This window comes from Polypterus senegalus, chromosome 18 (assembly GCF_016835505.1).
Source record: "Polypterus senegalus isolate Bchr_013 chromosome 18, ASM1683550v1, whole genome shotgun sequence".
NCBI lineage: Eukaryota > Metazoa > Chordata > Cladistia > Polypteriformes > Polypteridae > Polypterus > Polypterus senegalus.
The window spans coordinates 37,184,067-37,208,513 of record NC_053171.1 but is presented as its reverse complement, the minus strand read 5'-3'; the positions used below and the strand labels follow the sequence as shown (position 1 = coordinate 37,208,513).

General features: G+C 42.5%; 2 protein-coding genes across 3 annotated transcripts in view; one reads left to right on the top strand and one right to left on the bottom strand.

Annotated features, from left to right (window-relative positions):
* Positions 1-381: 381 nt before the first annotated feature.
* tpp1 (tripeptidyl peptidase I) lies at positions 382-19,724 on the top strand. The gene is made up of 13 exons (XM_039741376.1): positions 382-485; positions 4,929-5,000; positions 5,817-5,956; positions 6,598-6,748; positions 7,332-7,453; positions 7,894-8,072; positions 12,454-12,652; positions 13,554-13,742; positions 15,241-15,313; positions 15,653-15,773; positions 16,068-16,226; positions 16,413-16,547; positions 18,257-19,724. The coding sequence occupies exons 1-13, from the start codon at positions 475-477 to the stop codon at positions 18,398-18,400; spliced, it is 1,695 nt and encodes a 564-aa protein (XP_039597310.1). The 5' UTR covers positions 382-474; the 3' UTR covers positions 18,401-19,724.
* Positions 19,659-24,447, bottom strand: part of fancm (FA complementation group M) — a 101,851-nt gene continuing 97,062 nt past the window's right edge. For both annotated transcript variants that reach the window (XM_039741372.1, XM_039741373.1), the window contains exons 20-23: positions 21,272-21,775; positions 20,801-21,140; positions 20,374-20,665; positions 19,659-20,181 (exon numbers count right to left, since the gene is read on the bottom strand). In XM_039741372.1, coding sequence (XP_039597306.1) covers positions 20,043-20,181; positions 20,374-20,665; positions 20,801-21,140; positions 21,272-21,775 — 1,275 coding nt within the window. In that variant the 3' untranslated portion in view covers positions 19,659-20,042. The remainder of the gene's footprint in view (positions 20,182-20,373; positions 20,666-20,800; positions 21,141-21,271; positions 21,776-24,447) is intronic.

The following is a 24,447-nucleotide window of genomic DNA, read 5'->3' as shown; positions in this document are numbered from 1 at the left end:
TGTAGTGGTGAACATTCTCAATGTGGCTGCTGCAATAACCTTGCCAGTTTCCAACGCTTCTACGCCCCTTTCAGACTTTATCTTCCCACTAGCGCTCCTGTCTCGTGGGTCCACTTTCCTGGTCCAGACCTTACCCGGACACCGCCTGCGTGGTGTGTGCTCATTACCCGAGCACTCCGACTTTCGCGTACTTATTGCAAGCGAGGCTAAACTGGCAGCGTGTGTCCATGAGTTTGTCTTGCCGTGGACGGGCTAGCGCAATCTGCTCGATGGTAAACTCCGACTCTCCGTGACCTTAAATTTTAGGCGGGCCTGACAATGTCACTTAATGATGTTATTTTAGACGCACTAAAGCGACCGTCTCTTGATTGCTTCCGCATGTCGGTCAGCTGACACCCACGTGATCCTGCGTGCTGTTAAGCGAGTACGGCTGGCGCGAGCCCGTGTTCAGACAGTTTGTGAAGAACTGAAGTGATGGCATCTCGGTGAGTATGGAGCAAGTCGTGTACGGGAAGGGGGAAAGCCAAGCGGTGATTTAGGTGTGTCTGATAAAGGGCTGGCATGCAAGAGTTGGCACCTTGTGGTTTCTTATTTTAAAGTAGATATAAGGAAGAAGAATTGATACACATCACATCGTTGATTCCTTAAAGCCCGTTGAATACTTAACGCATTCATTTCTGTCTTTCTTTCCCGGTTTGTTAAAGGTAGCGGTGTGTTGCCTTCTCAGCGCTTCTGAAAAGTCTCATTGAACGTTAGGCTTACAACACAGAAACATTTGTGTTGTTTTGTTTGTTTGTGTAGAAACATTTGTGTTGTTTTGTTTGTTTGTGTCACCGGGCGCCTAGCAGTTGAAAGCACGGTTTATACACCGCGACGGCTAACGTGCAACAATACAGAACACACAGGTGATTGAGCGTGCGGCGCGCCTGGCAATTTTAGGGAAGTAAAGAGAAGGCGACATGTCTTCAGTCCGTCTCTTAATAACTGGACGAGTCGTGACTGGACCTTTCCCTTCTCTTGTTAGCTTTGTACCAAATGCCTCGCACTACGTGTCGCTGTGGAACATTTGATATCGCGCTGTATTTTGCTCCAAGATGCGTCACTTTATTAACTCAAGTTGCATGTAAAGCGTGATGTCGAGTGAACACGACAGTTCAAATGTTGACCTTCCCGCATATTCCTTTTTTTCCCCCCCACGTAAGGCCACAAATTGATCATCCTCTTGAACTGACTGACTGACCGAGAGTTGCGTTATCACTTTAACTTACGTAGTTTTCTTTATTACCCTCCACCTTTCTCCTGGAAAATTTTTAAAATTTGACAAAAACGTCCGAATGTACATTGCTGTAGACCAAGTTATACAGAGGAACTTTAATACGATCTACCTACACTTCCACCCCCACCGATTTCTGGTTGATGCAAATTCTAGTAATTAACAGCTGAATAGAAGAACAAGGGCAATATAAATACATTTATTTTTGAATGCGTTTTGTTTGGTATGCAAATCTTCACCACTGAGCGTACCAAAATCTTTCTTTTTTTTTTCGACCAAATTTTGCACATTTTCCCCATTTGTTCAAGGCAATAAATACCATAGGATTTTTTTTTTTTTTTTTCGGTCTGAAATATTTACTTTGGGGGAAGACTTTATTTAGACTCTGCACCTGCACTTTGTTTGGGAAGTACCCCAAGAAGACATTTTTGGGACTTAGCACAGGTTTACAAAGTTGCTCCCAGTGGTGGTTTTAGTCTGTGAAATTCTGGTTGGATCACTTAACCCTGGACTGTGCATCTACATCTGTGTGTGTGTATACACACGCATGTTCAAGTATAATATTATACTAGAACATTTGTGTGTGTGATAGTTATGTATTTTTGGAGTCTTTGCTCATTATGTGTTAAATATGTTGTCTAACCTGTTTTATTAAACTAGATACGTTCATTTGGTTTGCCAGTGTTACGTTCTTTCCTTTGACAGTAAGACATAACCAGTATTTGTATTGTTTGTAATTTCAAAATGGCAGCTTCATTGCTGCCTTATGCCCAGTACTACTGACATATTCACTGGCTTCTCAGAATCCTGAACTGGTTATGGCTATTTGAAGATGCAGGTAAAGGTTCACTCACTTCCTCCATTGCCTTCCTGTGCAACCTTTAGTAAGGTACCTAATTTTCAAGTGCTCCATTTAATCTACCATATCTATTTATAATCTTATGGAGCAGGTTTTATATTTTAGTGTCATGAAGAGTGGTAGCATTTTTTAGTAACATCACTTGCAGGTTAGAATTTTCCACAAGATGAGATATCTGTTAATCGGATGAGACACTTAAATTCAGCAGCCATCTATCTAACTGTACACATCTTTAGAGTATGGGAGGAAAGTGAAATTCTTCAGATTATCCTTGTATATATATATACTCCTGTGAATTTCAGTTATACCCTGACGTGAATTTTATGACTTTTTTAATAACCAGTGAGGAGGTCAAAAATGACAGTTCTTACCTATTAATGCCAAACTTCTCTCACTGGTATTCCATTTGCCCGTACAGTGCATCCGGAAAGTATTCACCGCGCATCACTTTTTCCACATTTTGTTATGTTACAGCCTTATTCCAAAATGGATTAAATTCATTTTTTTCCTCAGAATTCTTCACACAACCCCCCATAATGACAACGTGAAAAAGGTTTACTTGAGGTTTTTGCAAATTTATTAAAAATAAAAAAACTGAGAAATCACATGAACATAAGTATTCACAGCCTTTGCTCAATACTTTGTCGATGCACCTTTGGCAGCAATTACAGCCTCAAGTCTTTTTGAATATGATGCCACAAGCTTGGCACACCTATCCTTGTCCAGTTTCGCCCATTCCTCTTTGCAGCACCTCTCAAGCCCCATCAGGTTGGATAGGAAGCGTCGGTGCACAGCCATTTTAAGATCTCTCCAGAGATGTTCAATTGGATTCAAGTCTGGGCTCTGGCTGGGCCACTCAAGGACATTCACAGAGTTGTGCTGATGCCACTCCTTTTGATATCTTGGCTGTGTGCTTAGGTCACCTCCCTGACTAAGGCCCTTCTCCCCCGATTGCTCAGTTTAGATGGCCGGCCAGCTCTAGGAAGAGTCCTGGTGGTTTCGAACTTCTTCCACTTGCGGATGATGGAGGCCACTGTGCTCATTGGGACCTTCAAAGCAGCAGAAATGTTTCTGTAACCTTCCCCAGATTTGTGCCTCAAGACAATCCTGTCTCGTAGGTATACAAACAATTCCTTTGACTTCATGCTTGGTTTGTGCTCTGACATGAACTGTCAACTGTGGGACCTTCTATAGACAGGTGTGTGCCTTTCCAAATCATGTCCAATCACCTGAATTTACCACAGGTGGACTCCAATTAAGCTGCAGAAACATCTCAAGGATGATCAGGGGAAACAGGATGCACCTGAGCTCAATTTTGAGCTTCATGGCAAAGGCTGTGAATACTTACGTACATTATGTACTTATGTACATGCTTTCTCAATTTTTTTTATTTTTAATAAATTTGCAAAAACCTCAAACTTTTTTTCATGTTGTCATTATGGGGTGTTATGTGTAGAATTCTGAGGAAAAAAATGAATTTAATCCATTTTGGAATAAGGCTGTAACATAAAATGTGGACAAAGTGATGCACTGTGAATACTTTACGGATGCACTGTATGTTTAGATTGGGGGTTCAGCAGCTTCGCAATTTGTGGTTACAGACTAGAAGTCAGGAAGCACTGTGGCGCGATGGGTAGCACTGCTGCTTCGCAGTAAGGATACCTGGGTTCACTACCCGGGTCCTCCCTGCGTGGAGTTTGGGAGGAAACAGCAGCACCCGGGGAGAACATACAAAGTCCAAAAACATGCAGGTTAGGTACATTGTCGATCCTAAATTGTCCCTAGTGTGTGTGTGTGTGTGTCCTGCAGTGGGCTGGCGCCCTGCCCTGGGTTTGTTTCCTGCCTTGCGCCCTGTGTTGGCTGGGATTGGCTCCAGAAGACCCCCGTGACCCTGTAGTTGGGATATAGCGAGTTGGATAATGGATGGACTAGAAGTCAAGTTTTTTCTGTTTTGATTGCAGTTCTTGTGATATATATATATATATATACACACACACACAGCCTTATTGAATAAAAACTAATTTTTAGTTGTGTTTTAATATATGGCTACATATATAATAAGCTTAGAATTCATCCCAAGTTTTTGGTTTTCCTTCATTTTGTATTTATAAATCCCTTTGGCCAGTTAAAAGTGGATTATTTAAATTATACAGACGTTCACAGGAATTTGTTGGGCAACAAATTGTTCCTTTTGTCCAAGTTGTCTTGCTTGCCTCCTACTACTTCATGCTGCATCAAGAGCATTATGGTTCACAGATTTACCATCTGAAGTACATGCTGCAGCAAGTGGGTTTGTATGCAGTTTGTACTGTGATTTCAGTTTTACTGAATGCTACGTCTAAACTGTATCAGTAGCTGCATCTGATTTATTTGTGGGTCTCCTGTCTTGTATATATTTTCTATAGTTTTTTTTTTCTTTAAAATCAGTTCTTTGGCTGAGGCTTTGTCATTGTTGTTCATAATTGTGATTTATGATTTGTCTTTCTGATCAAGCAAAAAGCAAGAAGACTGTGTACATATGATCTTTGTCTAACTATATAATAAAGATGCCTTCATTAGCCAAAGAGCAGAATGATCATAGCTTGAGTGTGCTCCATTGTTTATACCTCCATTTATTTATTTTTCCAGTTAAGGGTTTTATTGAGCCATTGCCAATTGCATCAGGGTTCTGTTGAAACTGGGAACCAACCCTGTACGTGCTACCAGTCTATTACAGAGCACATGTTCTGACTTGTAGGAATTAAGAGTTAGCGTAGGTCAATTTGTAATGTCTCACTAAACTTTGTTCATTTTTAGGTGCTTAATTCTCATTTGCCTTGGCCTTTCCGCTGTGAATGGTGTATTCTTGGAGTTTGACCAGGATGTCTCGTAAGTAGAAGCATTTCTGATAAGTAAACAATAAATTTCTTCAAGATAAGTGACCAATTGAACGTATGTTGTATACATTCACAATTCAGACTTGCTTACTCTGGAAACTATTGCATCCTCCTGTTCCCCAAAATTGTTTTGAGAGCTTTGCTAACAAAATTGCTTTGCTAATCAATAGCAGCCTCGATATACCCTACGAGGTATTGTAAAAATTAATACTTTTCAGAGTGTGTCTGTTATACCCACAGATTTTGAATGAGAAATGCTTTTTCCTTTTTTTGTGAAAATCTGCTTTCAATTTTGAGACAATTGGTGCTTTTAAAGCAAATAAGTTATGCAAGGTAACAAAGTTCATAACCAATGTATCAATGCCATTTTATCCACTTTTTTTTTCCCCTTTGTTGGCATTCTTCCTGTGACTTGATTGAATTTTGCCTGCAAAATGTTTGATAAATAACACCTCTAATTTCATCTACTAGTTACTTGTTTTCTTTATCCCTTAATCCATTCTAGTTGTAAAATCCGGAGTTTTCGAGATTGCGAGCACAAAAGTTATCTTTGCTGGCATCATGCCTTCATTTTCTGTTTTACCTTTTTATTTGTTTGGTCTGGCCTACATGTTAGAGTTTATACAATTCCTGATTTCTCATTCTTCATACTGTTATGAAATGAATACGCTTATTGACTGGGGTCTAAATAAAAAGCACTTTTTTTTTTGCTCCTCACATCTTGAATGGTCTTTGTGAAGCTCTGTTGTCATGCGATTCCATGTATTACTCTGAATCGCTGCTTTTTATGGTCTGTAATCTTTTTCAGCATTCCCGAAGGCTGGAAACATTTAGAACGCTTATCTGTGAATGAGGATATTATGCTGACATTTGTTCTAAAACAACAGAATCTGGACATACTAAAGGAGATTTCTTATGATGTGTCAGACCCGGACTCTGTTAATTATGGTAGGATTTAATGTATTGCATTGTTTGTGGTTTTTTTTTTTTTATTTAAATGTTTAAAAGATGGAAGGAAAGCAGCCTTCTAATTATCCATTGAAACAGTTGCTGGTGAACGTTTCGTAAATGAAAAGGGAAGAATAATTTAATAAAATTGTGGTCTACTTCTTCACAAAGTAAGCAGTTTTGAAAACTGTTTTGCAATAATTACTAGGCATGTGATGATTTTTCATGTGACTAACAAAGCTCACACAATTAGTGCAATGGTTGGGTGTAACCTTAGGTCATTTATTATCTATTAAAGCAAGCTAGCACTAACGGACCGAGATACCGGGCAGCGTCAAGTGCCTGTTTACTTTATGCATTACATTTACTTATTATATAAGGGTATTAAAGTCATTTTTTGCTAAGCTTCTCAACTTTTTGGTTAATCGTCTCTTTCAACCTTTGTACTGTGTGAAATGTAAAATATTGAGAATATTCAATGTAGATCTTCCTAGCCTCTTGAGTATTGATAGCTAGTTAGTGGCAAATTCAGATTGCGCTTGATTTCCCATAGTAAACAATGTGTAAATGTCTAATACTTTGTAAAGACCCAGTGCTGTATGCTTGATATCAGAATTTGTGATGTAATATTTCTGTCTTAGGGAAATACATGTCCCTGGTGCAGCTAGGTGCTCTGATCCAGCCCTCTGCAGAGACACAAAAGGTGGTACAGCTGTGGCTTCAGAATCACAATATTACCAACTGTTCCTCTGTTATAACGAAGGACTTTGTGCAGTGCACCATGCCTGTTGGGTAAGTGAGCTGTCAACTTTATGCAGTTCTCTGCTTTAAAAACTTGAGGACTCCATGTCCTGTTCGAGGAGTGTTTTCAAAGCTCATATGCATCTGGTTTGTAATATTTTTAGCTTTTATAACACTGTTCACTTCTTTGCATTTATAAAGTGGGCCCTGGATGATGTAGAGTTTTTTTCTTTTTATTTTTGGGTCCCCGCCTGCTATTTTGTAAGGAAAATAGCAGTCTTGATGACGACCAATCCCTATTCTACTTACACTCTCAAGTTAAAAGTAGGTTTCCATCTCCCACCTTGCCAGTTTGCCCGTCTACCTGGAAGTATGTTGTGAGCAGCACTGACCACCAAGTCCCCCATCACAGGGGGTTTCTTTTGGTTGCTTGTCTGTGGGATATATCTGGTGGTATACTGCACTGTCTGGTAAGGATTGGCCGTGGCATTAATGTCAAGTTAGAAAAGCAGCACAGTTTCTTTATGTTGAAGGTACCATGATGTTTGTATCCCCTTTCAACCTGCTTTATGTACTCCTGTTTCAAGAGAGGTTTGTTTCATATCCTATCTGAATTTATTTTATTTATTTTTAGAGTGGCTGAAGAATTGCTATCTGGTGCAGAATTTAATCGTTACACCAATGGCCATATATCAATAGTAAGGTCTCCTTCCCCATACACAGTGCACAGTGATCTAGCAAAACACCTGGACTTTGGTAAGTAATTTGCTTAATGCTGAGTAGAACCAATGGATCATTCTTAGATATGAAGATCAATGAATGTTTCAGTGGCCCTTCCAAAGAAATTACTCCTAATTCCAGAATTGTCCCTTTTTCCTTGGTAAATAATATCCCCTTCATTAATGCCCTTTCCCAATAAATTTCACTCTTCAGTAAGCACTATCAATAATTTCACATTATGAAGTTGAAGGAACTACTTGTAATTAATACATTGACAAATTAAACCTACACAGAATACAGCAGAAAAATTAAAATCGAAACAATTGGTTACTTCTTGGTCCACATTGAAGGACCAGATCATGTTTAAACCAAAGAGTGCTAGAATTCTGGGTGTTGGGATGTTTTTGCTGTTTCAGATTTTTTAACGTGGAGATGACCAGTTTGTGTGCCATTTCTGACTGTTTGTTGCCTTTCAGTTAGTGGCCTGCATCGCTTTCCCTCGGGGAAGACGACTCTGAAATATTATGAGAGTAAACGGAAAGCGGCGGACTGGCAGTTTCACCTTGGAGTCACGCCCAGTGTTGTTAGAAAACGGTATAACCTCACAGCCAATGATGTTGCCTCTTTTGAGAACAGCAGCCAGGCTGTCTCTCAGGTAAGTTTAGGGCCTATTCTCATCAGGGGCCCTCTCCCCACCCCAACACACTTTTCTGTGGTCTGATTTTTCAAGATGTCACTTGCACTGTCTTCAAGAAAAAGCGGTTCTAATTGTTTTTTTTACTTAACTCCTGTTACTGATGTATCTGAATCTCCCTAAGTGGTAAAACTAGGGGTATCTACCGTAGGAGCATGCGTTATGTATTGTCTATGACAATATCTTAATTGTTTCATTGATCTGTGACATGAAATTATTCAGTATGTCACTCGCTTTGCAAAAAAACAATCAAAAATACACCTTGAGTCCATGAATTTACAGTCTCGTGTAACCTAACAAACAGGATAGACTATTGTGTGTGCACAAAGTGAGCACATAGGTGGAGAAGGTCCTTGCTGTGGGTCATGGGATGGGGTGGAGATGGAGCTCAGGGGAGCAAGGTGCAGAGCTGAAAAGGATGTGCACATGCGCAGGTTGGATTAGGATTTCAGACTCTCGCATTTAACATTATCAGAGTTTGCACAGTTAGATGTGGATGGCTTAGAGTTTGTCGCCCATCCTGTTTGCCATTGTGACATTTACTTGATCTGCCAAAGCACTTTTTCGTTTTCCTCCTAAAATGATTGGTTCATAAAATGCTACGTAAGCTTCAATATATTAATAGATTTTAGAATGTGTGTTTCTGCTGTCTTCTGTTTAACCTTGGGTGTTAAACTGGTTCAAAGCCCATGAACTGTAATGATGTAACAACACTTTGTTTAAACAAAAACTGCTACAATAGTGACTGGATTGAAAACATTACAAAGCACCAACAACAGAACTCATGGCTATGGCAACAGAGGAAGACAGCCCTACCCCAAGCCCCTCAACTGCTTCAACTTACCCTATGGCTGCAGAAATTGGGGCAGGTGATGACACAAGGGAGGGAGCAAAAAAAACTATTAAAAAAATCCCACAAATTGTAGAGAAGGAGAATCTTTGCACATTACCATTGAAGAATAGATCAAGAGCTACTTGATGATACCTGAGGTGGACACTGATATAAATCCATTTGAGTGGTGGAAAACACAAGAAGTACACTTCCCCCAAATTGCGGAAACTTGCAAAAATAATGTGCCCTTGCATCCGTATCTCCCAGCAGCCCTTCTGAGAGGGCTTTCAATGCTGGAGGAAATGTTGTAACATGTAACTGTGTGTGGTGGGTTTTCAACCCCCCACCCGAGATCTTTTTGCAGTAATGGACAGAACATGAAGTTAGGGACTTGTTTGAAAATCTGTTACAAGTTTTTTTTTTCCTTGTGCATTATAGGACAGAATTTGCTGACCAATGCTAAAAGTTTTTTCTTGTGCAGCTTTTGACAGAACTTTGGATTTTTACACTGTAGTACAGTATATTTGATTTTTGTTCTTGCTTGTACAGTATGCTGCACAATTCACCTTATTGCAGAGCAATTTGTTTATCCAGACTGTAATATTCATGCACTGTAGTTCAATTATGATTAGTATTTAATTCCCTTTGGATTCATATGTTATTTACATTAAGGGTGGGTGTCTGTTTAAAAAAACCAATTTTTTAATGTAAATCCTGTAAGCTGCTTTAAAATGGCCCACTCGTACTTGCACTGTTTGATCTCGGTAGTACTTTGACTGGAATTTAATGGTTTTGTGTTTATTTTACTTCAGTTTTAAGTAAGTAAATAAGGCCTGTTTTTCCATAACGGTTTCCATTAATCTCATGGGTAATGAACAAGAAATGTCCTATTAATGACCAAGCTAGATCCAATAAGACTTTTTTACAAACACGTTTCTGAAGGATGCAAAATCGTCTGTTGATGTCAAAGCTCCAGAAAATATCACATTTAATGCAAATATCGCACACTCCTAATCCACTCACTGGAGTAACTTCTTATTCTTAGCCTGCAATTCATAATTATTGTTTTTATTATACTGTATTATAAATGTATGGTATATAATGTTTGCTGTGTGTGTATGTATATTTTTGCCAACTAGCCATAGTTTCACAATCAAAAGGCATATTGCTGGACTTCATTATCTTGATAATTTTCTAACAACTTTGTTTTCCTGCCTATTTAAGCAAATGTGGGTCTTTACATAATGGGTGCATGTTTTTTAATTTGTAAAGTTTGCATTTGCACCCAGCTGAGAATTTGTTTCTGCTCTCACTCGGTGTACAAAACAAAACCGAATATACATAATATAGATTTTCATTTTTGTTCTTTTGTTGTCTAATCCACAGAGGCTTTTATGTACATTCATTTAGACTCGATGTAAACCTACTGCTTTTCTGTATGTGTCACTGTAATTTGTGGTTTGACAAAGTTTACCAATATGTGGTATGTTCCTTGTCATGCTAACTGTTCGATTTTCTAAGTGACCTGATTTCCTACCTTATACTTAACGTGCAGGTCAGTCAGTAAACAAATTGTGAGAAGGATGCAGAAAAAAAAAAAAAAATGTAGGTAATCAAAAATGTAATACTTTATAAATATAGCAAAAACACTGGTTAGACTTGTTGAGAGTAGGCTAGTTGCGTGACATTGAATGAGGATGCCAGTCTTCTCCTCATTTTGCATCCATTGTAAAAGCGCTTCCTGCTCCGTATGGCTGGCGTATTCTACATGCCAAGGCAAATTGGTCTGAACAAAGCAAAACATTGGTGCACAAGCATGAATAATGCTTATTATAGATGTAACATCATGAATAAACCCCATGTTTCCTTTTGTCAGACTTTCCCACTTTTTCTCTGAGGATTTCATCTTATGCACAGGTGTGGTCCACATCTTTGACATATACTCCTGTCTTAAAGAGAGAAGCTGCAAGGTCCAGCTACTAAACACTAACTTTCTCTCTCTCTCTTTTTCCTGGTTTTATTTAATCCAAGAAACTATCAAAGCTACCTTTTTTTAAAAAAAAAAAAAAAAGGTAATAACTCTTTTTGAAAATTGTATTGCATTTCATTTTAATGAGTAGGGTTTCCTTTGCTTGGATCTGAAGCTCCATAGTTCAGCTGAGTTGTCTTTTTGGCACCCTGTTGTTATTTTTAAATTGCAGGTTAGCGAAGGAGTACAATCACATTTATAGTGCAAATATCCCTTTGGTCCTATTCTCATAAAATAGAAATTGCATCTCCAGTCTGTCAGTCCGTCTGTTACACATTAATGGTAGCCACAACACCCTCCTGCCCAGTGCCATGAAAATCTCTTTTCCTTTCTCGTCCATCTCTGTATTGCTAAATGTCTGTCAAGATATCACTCCAGCGCTACTATGGGACTCCGCACAACCATCTGAAATTGAAGTCACTTCAGGAATTCATAATGTTTTTCTAAAGCATTTCCTAGTTAACATTGGTTTGGTCTTCCAGTTCTCTCATCCAGCTTGCCTCTTGAGTAACCTAGTGCATTCCAGAATATCTTCAAACTGTGTAACACATTTTCTTTTCTCACTAAACTACCATTTGGAGTTGGTGAACTACACCACCGACTTGATCTGACGACTCAACTACCTACAGCCCTAAGAGTTTCCTTTGATATCATGGCATCCCTCATCATTGATATCCCTTGGGTTAGACCACTGAACAGGACCAAGTACCTTTTGGCAACACCCCTTGGTTAATTGCATGAGGTCTTCGTGCCCATATACAGTCCATATCCCTGATCACCCCTTGGATACAAGTGAATCTCCTTTGGCTTTGGAAGGAATTTATCTTGCACAATGACACCCACTTTGCGCATCACCAAACTGCACATTTTAACCATTATCCAGCATGAAGGGTGTTCTGTCCAGTCCTTCTCTGCATTACAGGCTTCCAGTAAGATGAAGGTCTTGAGTGTATTGCTCAGTAACTTTTTAAGAAGGTCTACGAGTCTGAGCAGGTAACAGTCTGGTTTCCTGTCTTGTAGTATAACTTGGGGTCACCCTGTTGCCCACTAGGGAAGATAATTGCATACTACTAATGCCAGAGTAAGAGTAGTAGAGTAGCCAGCCTTGATCAAGAGTAGGTGGTGTAACTGAAGCCAAGAATGAATGTACAGTATCTAGCCAGTATTTCTCCATCTCTCATTCAGGTCCCATTGCATAGGTCTTTGTCTAGTTAGTCCCTTTTGATTTCTTGAATATGACTTGCACTACCCTGAGCTGAGACATTCTGCCCTTCAACCCACTCCTCAGTCCTGTTTGGCAAAGATGATGCTATGAAGTAGCTCAAGGCTCATGGGGCTGCACAAGCTTGTCCAATGTATGAAGTTCACAATCGTCAGCCTGTAGGCACACCAAAGCAAACTCTCTGATTATGTAGGGGCTTTCTTAAATAATGTGGGGGAACCTACAAAATAATCGTTGGCCTTTTTCTCCTTCTGCTTAGTTTCTGGAGCAGTACTTCCATCCAGCAGATTTGGTAGAGTTCATGAAACTCTTTGGTGGTGGGTTCAAGCATCGCTCCCAGGTGGATCGGATTGTGGGCACCCAAGGAAGTGGCAGGGCTTGCATGGAAGCCAGTCTGGACGTTGAATATATAATGAGTACTGGAGCCAACATTTCCACATGGGTCTTCTCAACTCCAGGTAAGGATGATGACATCAGCTCTGACATTTTAACAATGAGCCGAGTAGAGGAGGTTTCTCAGGCTAGCGGCCATGTTCAACATTGTCTGATTGGTCGTTTCCCTGATATTTCCGACTTTGTTTGCGAAGTTGCTGCACTGTGGTAGATGTGCAGTCTTTTCAGACATTTTTATTTGGTGGTTGTCGGTTGGCTCATTTTTTGAGGTCCGTTACTTTTCGGTTGGGGAGATGAAGTAGACAAGCCCATCACTTTAATGGCTGAGGTGATCCTACTTTCCTCACAAATGTGAATTTTTGATAATTAAGGCCAGGTTGTAAGCTTTTTGCATATTTTGATGTTATTTATACACACACAAGTCTGACCCATACTTTGTATTGTGACTGAATACATTTGGGTTGGAGAGAAGCAAAGCGACAGATGTGCCTTGACAAGTGTGGATCTTTCATTTTAATTTAATGTGTTCAGGTTGTGGGCATCTGTTTGCTCTTCTAAGCAAAGAGCAGCCAGTGCTAGGTGTATTATACCCCTGTGAAAATGATGACATGTGTCAGGAGCAATATACTTCATGTTTTGTGAATTTCAGTGTTTTAATCATCTATGATACCACTGTCAGATGTCTCTGAAGCAGATATTCTATAATCTCTGTAAAATGGAAATTGTAATTGTGGCACTAATAACCAGCATCTAACGAAGATTGTAGATCAGTAGGATTAGTTCTCCTAGGAATGTAACCTTAATCACCGATGGAATCTTGGTAACCTCCTCCTGTGTTGCACTGCTCATTAGCGAAGAAGCAGTTTTGCTCTGCTGCCCTAGCATTAATGGTTAGATATGTCCTCACATTCATCTTTGTATGCATTTATTTGGCCAGAGGTCTTTTCTGTCTCTTTCCCTGTGCAGGACGACATGAATCGCAAGAACCATTCCTGGAGTGGATGTTATTGCTAAACAATATGTCTTCGATTCCTTTGATTCAGTCCATTAGCTATGGTGATAATGAGGATAGCCTTTCCGTAGCCTACATGGAGAGGATCAGTACAGAGTTTATGAAGGCTGGAGCTCGTGGGGTTACCATTCTGTTTTCCTCTGGTAATGCATCTGTTTTGAGTATTCATTTGAACTGTCAAGTAAGTTCAGCATTTTGCACCATCTCTCTCAAGTCGGGACTAATTTCATATAATTTGAGGAGTGGGGCTTGTTAAACTAATATGAGAATTTCTGAAGTCCCATAAACTAGCATGTGGACACCCTGCCGGATTATTAATTCTGGGTGTTTCAGCAGCACCCATTGTTAACTGGTGCATAAAATCAGGAATATAGCCGTATCATGCAATGTTCTTTGACAGACATTGGCAGTTGAAGATCTCGGTAACTTAAGAGTGGCAGTGAAATTTCTGCTCTGCTAGGTCTGCCCTGGTCAATAGTTAGTCCTGCTCCCAGATGTTTGCACTTTACAACTTTACAATAACAGCAGCTCTGCCATAAAGTGGCATACCACACAAACTCTTAAGATGGGGCCACCAAATTCTTTGGCGCAGGTTTTGTTAAAACTGTCCCTTGGTGTGGGTTGCCTCACTCGGAACAGAGTTCCAAACTGCCTCTGGAAGTGTCCTGTAACAAAAACTGTCTGCCGAGAGCTTCCTGAAGTGGGTTTCCATAGCCAAATGGCTCCACACAAGCCTCGGATCACCAAGCATCAGCTGGAGTGGTGTAGCCCTGTGGAAGACGAATGTTCTCTTCGTTCCTTTGTACTAATTCATGTCTGAGAAGTAAGCTTTACGAAACCAAGTAACAGCATGCTTTGTTTTAGCAAACGGAAAAATATTTGTGCAAAGGACTCGAGGTCTGAGCATTCCACACCTGAGTCTGCCTTATCACGTTTTCCCTTCGCTTACATCTGAACGCCATAACAAAAGGGGCTAAGAAATCAAGTTGCGTAAGGGACATTGAAGGGGCTCAAGGATTGTGTATAATAAAGTGTTGACTGTTACATTTTATAATGATATTAAATTACGCATTCTAGGGGTATAAAACTGGACCCCACCTAACAGAGGGGGTTCAGAAGAGCCCTGACGCTGTCATGTATATTTGATTGTCTGCTTTTCTGAAACTCTTCTCACCGTGACTCTGAAAAATGAAGCTGCTTTATAACCGCACCTGCTGTCGGGTCTGAGTTTTCGTCCACAGCCCGTGCCACCGTTGGACTCTGGAGTAATAGAAACGTGTTCTCTTCAGTAAGAATTACTTTTCACGATTGGTCAGTCTTATGGATGAATCTGGGTTTGGCTTGCCCTGTTGGCAAGTTAACTGTACCTTCTGAATCACATGGTGCTTACTGTAAAGTTTTTGGTGTTGGAGAGAGAATTTGGCCTGGGGCTCTAAGGATTAGGGTTAGGCATATAGGGGGCCACTCCATATTTTCCCCATGGTTTTGGTTTCTTATATTTGCCTTCACTGGATGGACACTCCTGTGGCAGTTGCTTGTGGGTGACTGCCAAGCCAGTTTAATCTCTTTTGGATTTTATTTTGACATAACCCAAAGCGTTATTACTTATTCTTCTCACTTACATGCCGATTGTCTTGCTAGGGGATGAAGGAGCTGGCTGCCGAGAAGTCGGCAAAGGTGTTAATGTCTTCAGACCTAGTTTCCCAGCATCCAGGTAAGCAGCTTTTATTTTGAATTTAAAAGAATACTCCGACATGCGCCTCCTCGGAATAAACAAAGTGCACATAGCAGTTTTAGCTTTGATGTATTCTGTGGGCAGGGATGGGCAGTTGCCTTTGGCTCTATAGGCGAGTATTCTTTCCTCTCATGGCTGCACCACATTAATCAACTGTATTGTCGGGAGAAATCCTACTTCGAGATTGCTTAAGGCTCTGCTGGGACTCGCACTTTTATACGAACCGCTAAGACAGCTCTGAAGACTTGCCCAATGTTCTCTTGGGTAGTGACGGCACTGCACTCATAGGTAACTTTTTTTTTGTTTTGTGTTATATAGCCCTTATGTGACCACGGTCGGAGGGACATCCTTCAAGAATCCCTTCAAAATAACTTACGAGGTGACGGACTATATCAGTGGAGGTGGATTTAGCAACGTCTTTCCGATGCCAAACTATCAGGTGGGGCCTAAAAACTTGAGGCTTTGTTGGTCAGCTTTATAAATTGTCCCCAATATTTGCAGCAGGGCTGTCCTTCTTTTTAATTCGTGACACCATATGTGCTATGCGCCCATGTGCTGCACCCTTTGGGCTGGAGACCAGGATAGAATGTGAAGGTGCCTTTTGAGTTGTGTGTGTGTTTGTGGTCATTGCATAACGTTGCAGTACGTTTTATTTCTATAACCCTTTTATTCCATGCTCTTGTGCCATCTTCTCAGACTTGTGCTGGAGAGTTTGTTAAATGCTTTATCGTAGGCACAAGCAGTGAAGTCTTATCTTCATACAATGAAGAAGCTTCCTCCTCAGACGTACTACAACAGCAGTGGCCGTGCATACCCTGACGTGGCAGCTTTGTCTGATAACTACTGGATTGTAATGAACCGGGTGCCAATGCCTTGGGTGTCCGGAACATCAGTAAGTTTATACCTTTTTTAAATTGGTGCTAAGAAGTGAGGAAATGTCGCCCTGTTTTTCCTGAGCATTTGTGTGTCTGTCTGTTTGTCTGTCTGTTTACCTGAGCCTGACGGCCTACAACAGAAAATGTGAAGCCTCTCTGATGTGAATGCAACGCTCCACCTCTCAACTATTTTTTTCTTTTAGGCATCTACTCCTGTATTTGCAGGAATCTTGGCTCTGATTAATGATCGTCGTTTCATGAAAGGCTTACCATCTCTTGGCTTCTTGAATCCTCGACTTTACAAGCTGCAGCAACAAAAAAACAACGCACTCTTTGACGTAAGTTGTTTTCTTGTTTTGTAAATATTTTGTGTAATAGAGGACATATCTAAATATGCTCAACAGTGCTTATTAGTTAGTGCTCATTCCTTAGCAGAAGTAGTTCTCTGTTTTTATTATTTATTTCTTTTGGCCATTACTGAAACTTCACATATTCTGCCACTAGATGGTGCCATCTCCTTAGTGAGTTTATTTTTTCCTTGTCCCGTCAGAGGCTTTGCTCATTTCTTGCGTTGAGGGCTGTAAGTTCTGCATTTGCTTACTTAACTTTATACTTTGAACAGGTACGCTAAGGGTGGGTCGTTCTGAAAGTTTGTTTAGGATAACTATTTGCATCTTTTAGTCAGTGGTACACAGGAAGAACATGTTGCAGAGTACACTCGCCACAAGGCAGTTGGAGGAGACACAAGCAGCTTTTCATTGGAATTTATTTTGTAGTAAAATTTAATGCAGAAATGTGACCTGCTACATCACCATTCACACCCTAACCCTAAACGTCGGTTAACCTTCCCCAACACCAGTGTGGCCCTTTGTTCTGATCACTAATTGTTGAAATTGCTCAGTGGGAAAGATGGAGGTTAGGGGTCCGGGTAGGACAAAACCGAGCACAACCGTATCCAGGAAGATGGGTTTGGATGCTAGTCCATTGCGCACACGCAGACAGTCACAAAGAGCTAATTTGAATTTAAATATTTTAAGGAGCGAGAACCACACCATTACATGCCATCCCAGTAAACCTGCCTCAGTGTTGGAGATGAAGCATGAATTGGGGGCTCTAGAACTATGAAGCAGTGGCGCAATGCTGCACTCGTAACTAGTAAGGGGGACCAAGGAGGGGCTGCTAGTTTTATGGGAATTCCACGTTGATCGATAAGATGCCATTTCCTAGTGTGTGTGTGTGTGTGTGTGAGAGAAACTGCCTTTAACCCCAACGGTGCCTCTTGACAAACTGCTACTCCATGGAGGTTCACTGTTTGACTCTCATCATGGCTGCTGTTCCTGTAGTTTCTTTCATATTCACAGGAAATGGGATGAGGCCGCACCGCTTACGTTTTTAGTGTTGGCCTTTCTGAGCACCAATGAGCCATAAATGGTGAGCAAGTGACGTGTGTGACTCCCACCTACAGGCCCCCAATGCTGAGAGCCGCACACTGATGGGTCAATCTTTACCATCTGAAATGTTTAACGTGCTTTCATCTAAAACAGTTGAAGGAAAAACTGGCAGAGTTCTTATAATTGTTGTGACCATAGTGGTCCTGACTGGGGTCTGCTTAAAGCTTGATAGTGAAGGGTGCAAACCTGCCTGTGCCCGTAGCATGGGGGGCAGTGCACTCGCGCAACACAGCTGGGGGAGTCTCTTTGAGGCACCCACCTAACACTTAGTGTTGCATTCGCACAGATGGCGACTGTGCCCCAGACCTGTAAGCCAAGCCCACTAATCAGTGTACCACCCTGCTGCCAGAATGGTTGGCAGTTTAAGGTGTCATCCCTGGCTTTAGTGAATGGTATTATGGGATTACGTTGGGTCCTATAGAAATGTGCAGCCAGTGCTCCTTGGAAGAGTCAAAAGAAAGGCGAGATTTCATCTTCTGACTATTAAAAGAGAAAAGGCTCTGAATTTTTTTTTCTTCTTTTCTTTTAAAAGTTCAAGGTTCCTCGACATGCCGACCGCTGACTTTGTCTCGCTTGTTGTCTTCGCTCCTCTTTAGGTGACAGAGGGTTGCCACTTGGCCTGCATTGATGATCAAGTCCAAGGGCAGGGGTTCTGTGCGGCTCCTGCTTGGGATCCCGTCACTGGCTGGGGGACCCCAAATTACCCTGCGCTGCTGGAGGCACTCGGGAAGGACAAGTAGCTGGCAGACGCAGCCGAGTCTCTACCTCTGTGTGCCATTTCTAATATTACTTGATTGTGGTGCAGTCTCCTTGTTTTGTCTTTTATTTTATTATTCTGATAGCAGACTGTAAATCTTTTTGGAATGTAATCTTCATGGCTAGAAGGCTGATGTCAGCCTGCCAACTGCACTTAATGCAAATATCAGTTTGAAAAGGGTGTGTGTGTGTGTGTGCGCGTGCAGTGCAGGGTCGGGGTGTGTGTGTGTGTGTGTGTGCGTCTAATTTTAATAATCAAGCCAACCTCCAAGTGCAAATACGAACAATTTCAACGTATGAGGATTTTCGGCCGTTTAACATTCTCCACTTGTGCTGTTCAGATGCCAAGGTTTATTTTGTTCTCATCTGTGCCAGTTTTTACCTTGACTGAGGGTCTTTTAACTGGGCAAAAAACTGCACTGCTGTTACAGGCCTGAAGGCAGGAATTTTGCATTTATACTGGCCGGGGGCTTTCTAAGGACTGCTGGAGGACTTTGGCATCAGCGCCATTCCTGCTTTTTGTTTTCCTTCTGCTCCTCCACGTGTAGCGGCCTGCCACCTACCGCTAGCTCTGCCTCTCGTGGATTACGCCTGCTGTAAGCAGTCGCGGCCTATTTTCATTTTTTTACCCCGAAGCACCTTTTGAATTGAGCTTCTAAATAGTGTTCTGTAATGGCGGATCAGCAGCAGTTTAGCCTGAAGATGACCCTGCTGTAGTAGGAGGAAGATGACAAAGAAGAGACTCTCACAGGGTCTTGTACAAGGGTGGCGTGGTGTTAATAACCCCAGCCCCTGGCTTGGCGCTACATTAAGATGGTGTGATCAGTTTAAGAGTTGCTGCAGCGTGAACGTGTCGACACGTCTTGGCTGAAACAGCTTTTTAAAAGAAATCAATAAATGAACGTTTGCTACAAGAAACACAGCCAGCTTAGCTTCACCCCACTGGCGTCACTTGACTAATCACCCGTTTGTGCTGCTGGTAATAAGAGGTGGTGGGCTCAGGACAAGCCAGATTTTCACGTTAAGCTTTATCTGAATGGGTTTTTCAGTTTTTCACATTTCTAGTCCTTTTGTAACGGCCGGGTATGCAGGAGTAGATCTTGAGGCCTCAATCGCTCTTATTGCTCTTCTAGAAATGTGCAATTTTGTGCTTTGGCTTCCTTAAGTAAAAGTGACAAGTGGCTGAGGGATGTGGATGGACCACTTGGCTCATATTTGTCATTGATTCTGACAAATGTAAACTGAAATGTGAAAATAATTTAATATTTTTTACACTGAAAATCAAAAATAAAGTGCATTTTGAAAACATTTTCCAGATTGTGTACAGTTTTTCTTCCAGGAGATGTCGGCTCAGACGGACATCGGAGGTAATAAAATGAGTTGTGGAAGTTAAGAAGGTCACTTATTTTTTGACAGGATGCTGGTTTGACCCACAAGGCATTTCATTGTCAACACAATAACATAAAAAGTCTGGCAGCGTAAAGACGACCAGCAGTTTGTTCCAAACAACAAGCAGTTTGCTTGGTTTCAATAATTCTTTATACGTTAATTTAAAAAACAACAAAACGTAGCACCAAAGTGTCCAGTGGTGGGGGGGGCGTCTTGTCCGGCGCAGTCAAATGCATGTCATCTGCTGCTCTTCTTGCCCCCAGCAGCAGTTGTGTCCGGGAGCATCTGAGGATCAAAGACATGGTGGAAATAGCGAAAGATCTGCTCTGCTCGCCGCCGCCCGAGGCCCATAACTGCTGCCAGCTCTTCCACTGAACTGCGAAAAAGAAAACCTCGAATTAGCTACTGAGGGCTCAGCGGCTGCCATTTAAGTTTAGGTTTACATCAAGAACAGTTAACTTGAATTTATGAGCCAGCAGAAGCAGTGAAAGCTGCAAGAAAAGATCTTGGTGTCCAAAACCTTCTCTACCGTCAAGTACAGCCAAAGCGCTCTGTGCCAACTGCTTACCTGTTTACCACCTTCCACACGCTGCCACACCGATGACACAGATTGAGGGCTGCAATGTAGCTGACGCCAGGAATTGCCAGGTAGAAGTTGAACGCCAGCTGCCGGGGGCCTGTGACCTCCAAGGGCACGCTGATGGCCATGGATTTCCGCTGCTCTAGGTGAGCCAGGTCTGCCAGGAGCCCGGCGGTCTCGAGGGGGCTGGAGCTGAAAAGCACACGAATGCCAGCCTTGATCATAGCGGACACCGTGCTGGTGTAGGTTTTGCTTTTACTGCACTCTTTGACGGTCTCTCCTAAAATAAGATAATAAAAGAAGCATCTTGGTGTGAGAAGCTGAAAAAAAAAAAACAACTTGAGCAGCGGAGACCACCGAGATGAGAGGAGACGGCGTTGGCTCATCTTCTAGAAGCCCCTCTTAACGCACTGACCTGGCTTAAGCCGGTCTTTTTCCACAATGACGCAGATTCTCTCGAAGCAGGCCCGAAGCTCCTTTATTCTTTCAATCAGCTTGGCCCGATTTTGCACACTGGAGATGTCGGACTCGCTCTGCCGCTCCACCGCCATTCTGTTACTGACGATGAAGTCACAAACTCCAAGTGAGCAGACCGCAACCCGCATGCCATGCTGCTGCCGCAAGCAAGATACAATCTCGGGGCCAGACAGGATCTCTCGGCTGTTGACCAGTATGCAGAGGGGTCCAGGCTTGACATCAGAGGTGCTGGGAATACTGGGTGGATTGGACATCCTGTTGAGCTCACAGCTTTCTGCCTAAAATGATAGAATTGGAGTCAAAGTTTGTGAAGACAAGCTAAGAATCTCCACTGCAGGAAAGCGACAGCAGGCTGCACTTGTACTTCGGGTTAAGTAAAGTCACAAGCATGCTGGGTATCGTTCTGTACCTTTGGCTCTTGTGCTACTCCTGGTGCAACAAGCTTGTGCTTTACTGGAGAAGTCCTGACCAAGTCTGGCGAAGGCCCAGGCTGGAAGTCGACGGTGTCTGCCAGGCTTGCCCTCAGATTCATTCTCACCCGGGCCTGGTCTTGCCCAGTTGACGTGCTCTTCGGAGACTGTAGTGCTGTGACTGGTTTGGGGGTCTTAAATGCAAAAGCTTGGTCTCCCCTGCTCTGAAGGTTCCCTGCACAGCTTCCTTCCTCATCACTGGAGTCCTCCTGCATGATGATGCGAGACCCTTTCTTCTTGCCTTTCGGTTTGCGAGTTAGCTGCTTTAGTTGTGCTTGCCGCCGTGTGTGATACTGTTTGCGTGTGCCCACTAAAGATTCTTCATGCTCCAGCTCCACCGCTGTCACTTCCTCTGTGTTTATCTCCTCCTCTTCCTCCTCCTCCTCCTCCTCCTCATGCACAACAAAGCTATCCTGCAGGTATGTCTCATCCTGCTCTGGAATCTGGAAGACAAAGACCGATAAAACAGGGGTCAAAGTTCACTGCACAAGACCCCTCGGATGAGTTAAGGACGTCATGTGAATGAAGGTATCTGGTCGATCCATCTTCACACCAAGGTGGAGCGTGAAAGCACCAGAAGCAGAGGGGCTTTAAAATCAATGGCTGTCAGGAAGAGAACCGTAACATCTCATATAAGGGACATGCTGGTTTAGCCCAAAAAAGAAGCTCTTGTATAATGCGGGGACCCTCAAGGTTTTATGAATTCTCTAAAGCTCCCACTGGTTCTGTTCCATCTGAACTGGTATGCCAAGGTGTCACCCATTGCATGGCTGCACTCGGTGCCTAATCTGGGATCCTGAGTTGGTTTGTCATGTGGTGGGTGTGGCAATGCGCTGTGGCAGTGCCCGCTCCTGACCTGTCTGTCTGTCTGTCTGTCCCTCAGGGGGTGAGGGTGAGCATCAGCTGTAAACAGCGAACAAACATTAGACTCCCTCTGTGTGCTTGAGGAGCAACGAGCAAACAAATGCAAAAATTGGCAGGAAAGGACGCGAATGCGGAAAGCCAAATACTCGGTGCACGACATTGTGCATAAATGTGATCATCTTGGACTCCGACCTGACAGGCTTTGGTGCCCGCGTTCCAGAGATGGAGACAGAAAATGAATGGGAGGCTGATCACGGTGGCGTAGCGTATGCACTATGGCAACATTCGGCTGGGAGGGCTGCCACTTACCAGAATGCATTGCACTGCCACCTCCGCCGCCACCCCCTTGGAGACCAAGAACCAGCAACAGATGTTTTATGTTGATTTGTGTGAGAAGCTATTGCCATAAAATGATGTTGTGTGTACATCTGTGCACCCTAATTTTTAGCAAACTAAAATGAGTGAAAATTGTGTGAATTAAATGCAAGATTATACAGCACTTGATTTAACACGACAGCAGCCAGCACCACTCGGCCCGTTTAGGAGGTAAAGCGCTCATGCTATGCTGCATTCATGGGACCTTGGGAGGAAAAAAAATGCAATTCTGAGTCAGAAATTCTACGTGAACACAACATGAACTTGGAGCTCCAAGTCGGCACATGCTGAGAAAATAAAGCTATCCAAATTGTGATGCCACGCTGACCTTTGACCCGAGTCGACTGTGTAAAATAAAACATAGAAACCTGGTCAGCTAGAAATGACACTTTTATCCTAAACTGCATTTGGAGCAAAGTGATGCACACTTAGGGGGCAGCTCGGTGGCGCAGTGGGTAGCGCTGCTGCCTCGCAGTTAGGAGACCCCGGGTTCGCTTCCAGGGTCCTCCCTGCGTGGAGTTTGCATGTTCTCCCCGTGGCTGCTTGGGTTTCCTCCGACAGTCCAAAGACATGCAGGTTAGGGGTGTGTGTGTGTGTGTGTGTGCCCTGCAGTAGGCTGGTGCTCTGCCCAGGGTTTGTTCCCAGCCTTGTGCCCTGTGTTGGCTAAGATTGGCTTCAGCAGACCCCCGTGACCCTGTAGTAAGGATAGAACGGGTTGGATAATGGATGGATGATTCACACGTAACGTCCCGAGTGCAATTCTGTGCCATTACAGGTCACCACGACTGCAGTGGAAGTGAAGCACAATAATCGGCTTTACAGTTTTAAGCCCAACTAATGCTTAGGGTAGCATTCTACTGCCATCTAGTGGAAGACAAAAAATCGTCAATATTTCTACATGTTTTGTCCCTCAAGTAACTCATAAGACACTCCAACTAAAACCACAAAGCACAATGGCAAACAAAAAGCAGTTGTGGAACTGAACCAGCACTCCAATGGAGAGGCCGTGATGAAGATGTGAGCTGATCATGAGATGTTGACATGGAAAGTGAAGCTGATGCATGATGTGGCTCAGTATGACCAGAACACCAAAGTGTGACAGAAAGGCAAAAACAACTGGGGTCAAGTGTAAGGACAAGTAAGACGTGAGCCCCTCAGCACTGCTGACCGTGCAGCCACTGTCGGTGTTTGTGTCTACGGAAATATGGCAGCCGGCAATAACACGAGGGGCGCGTCAGTGGTGCAGATCAGAAACAGAAACGCAAACAGAAAATAAGAAAAGTGCACAAACAAAAGCCACCGAGTACAACGTTGGGCCGTGCATCAGTACAGTAGTGGACACTACACATACCTCTTCTACTGTATTTATGATGTGTTGGGATTTACAAATACTAATTCACTAATACACACAACATTAGCTTGTTTCTCATTGGGAAGAAAAAAAAAAATTGGCTCGTTTTTTCCTGTTACATTTAATTTACTCTTTATTTCCAAAAAAAAAAAAAATGCTATTCCTCTTTTTTTTTGCAGACCAAGTAATAAATAAATAGAAATCTTACAGTTTTCTAAATAAGCCAAAGGGACACTCGTGAGAACGCACTGCAGTGGGAAGGTGAAATGTCTGTGAGTGCAGCCTGAGTGGGGACAACAGGAACACTAAATCTCCTTTGGGCTGATTACATTACTTTTAGTAAATGACAGGCTGAGACGTAAAGAGACCTCAAGAGTGACTGACCAACTCACTGTGGCCAGGCACTTGTAGTGAAAGGTAAGTGAAAATGCCCAAATTTTGAATACTGCAATAACAGCCGAGTTTAGACGTGTTTCCCACTTGTCTGACTCCAGAGAACAGACATTGTGAATCTTCTCCAGTGTC

Coding starts and splice junctions, on each gene's coding strand:
- tpp1 (XM_039741376.1), top strand. Junction 5,957..6,597: donor CCCGGACTCTGTTAATTATG/GTAGGATTTAAT, acceptor TTTCTGTCTTAG/GGAAATACATGTCCCTGGTG. Junction 15,314..15,652: donor CCTAGTTTCCCAGCATCCAG/GTAAGCAGCTTT, acceptor TGTGTTATATAG/CCCTTATGTGACCACGGTCG.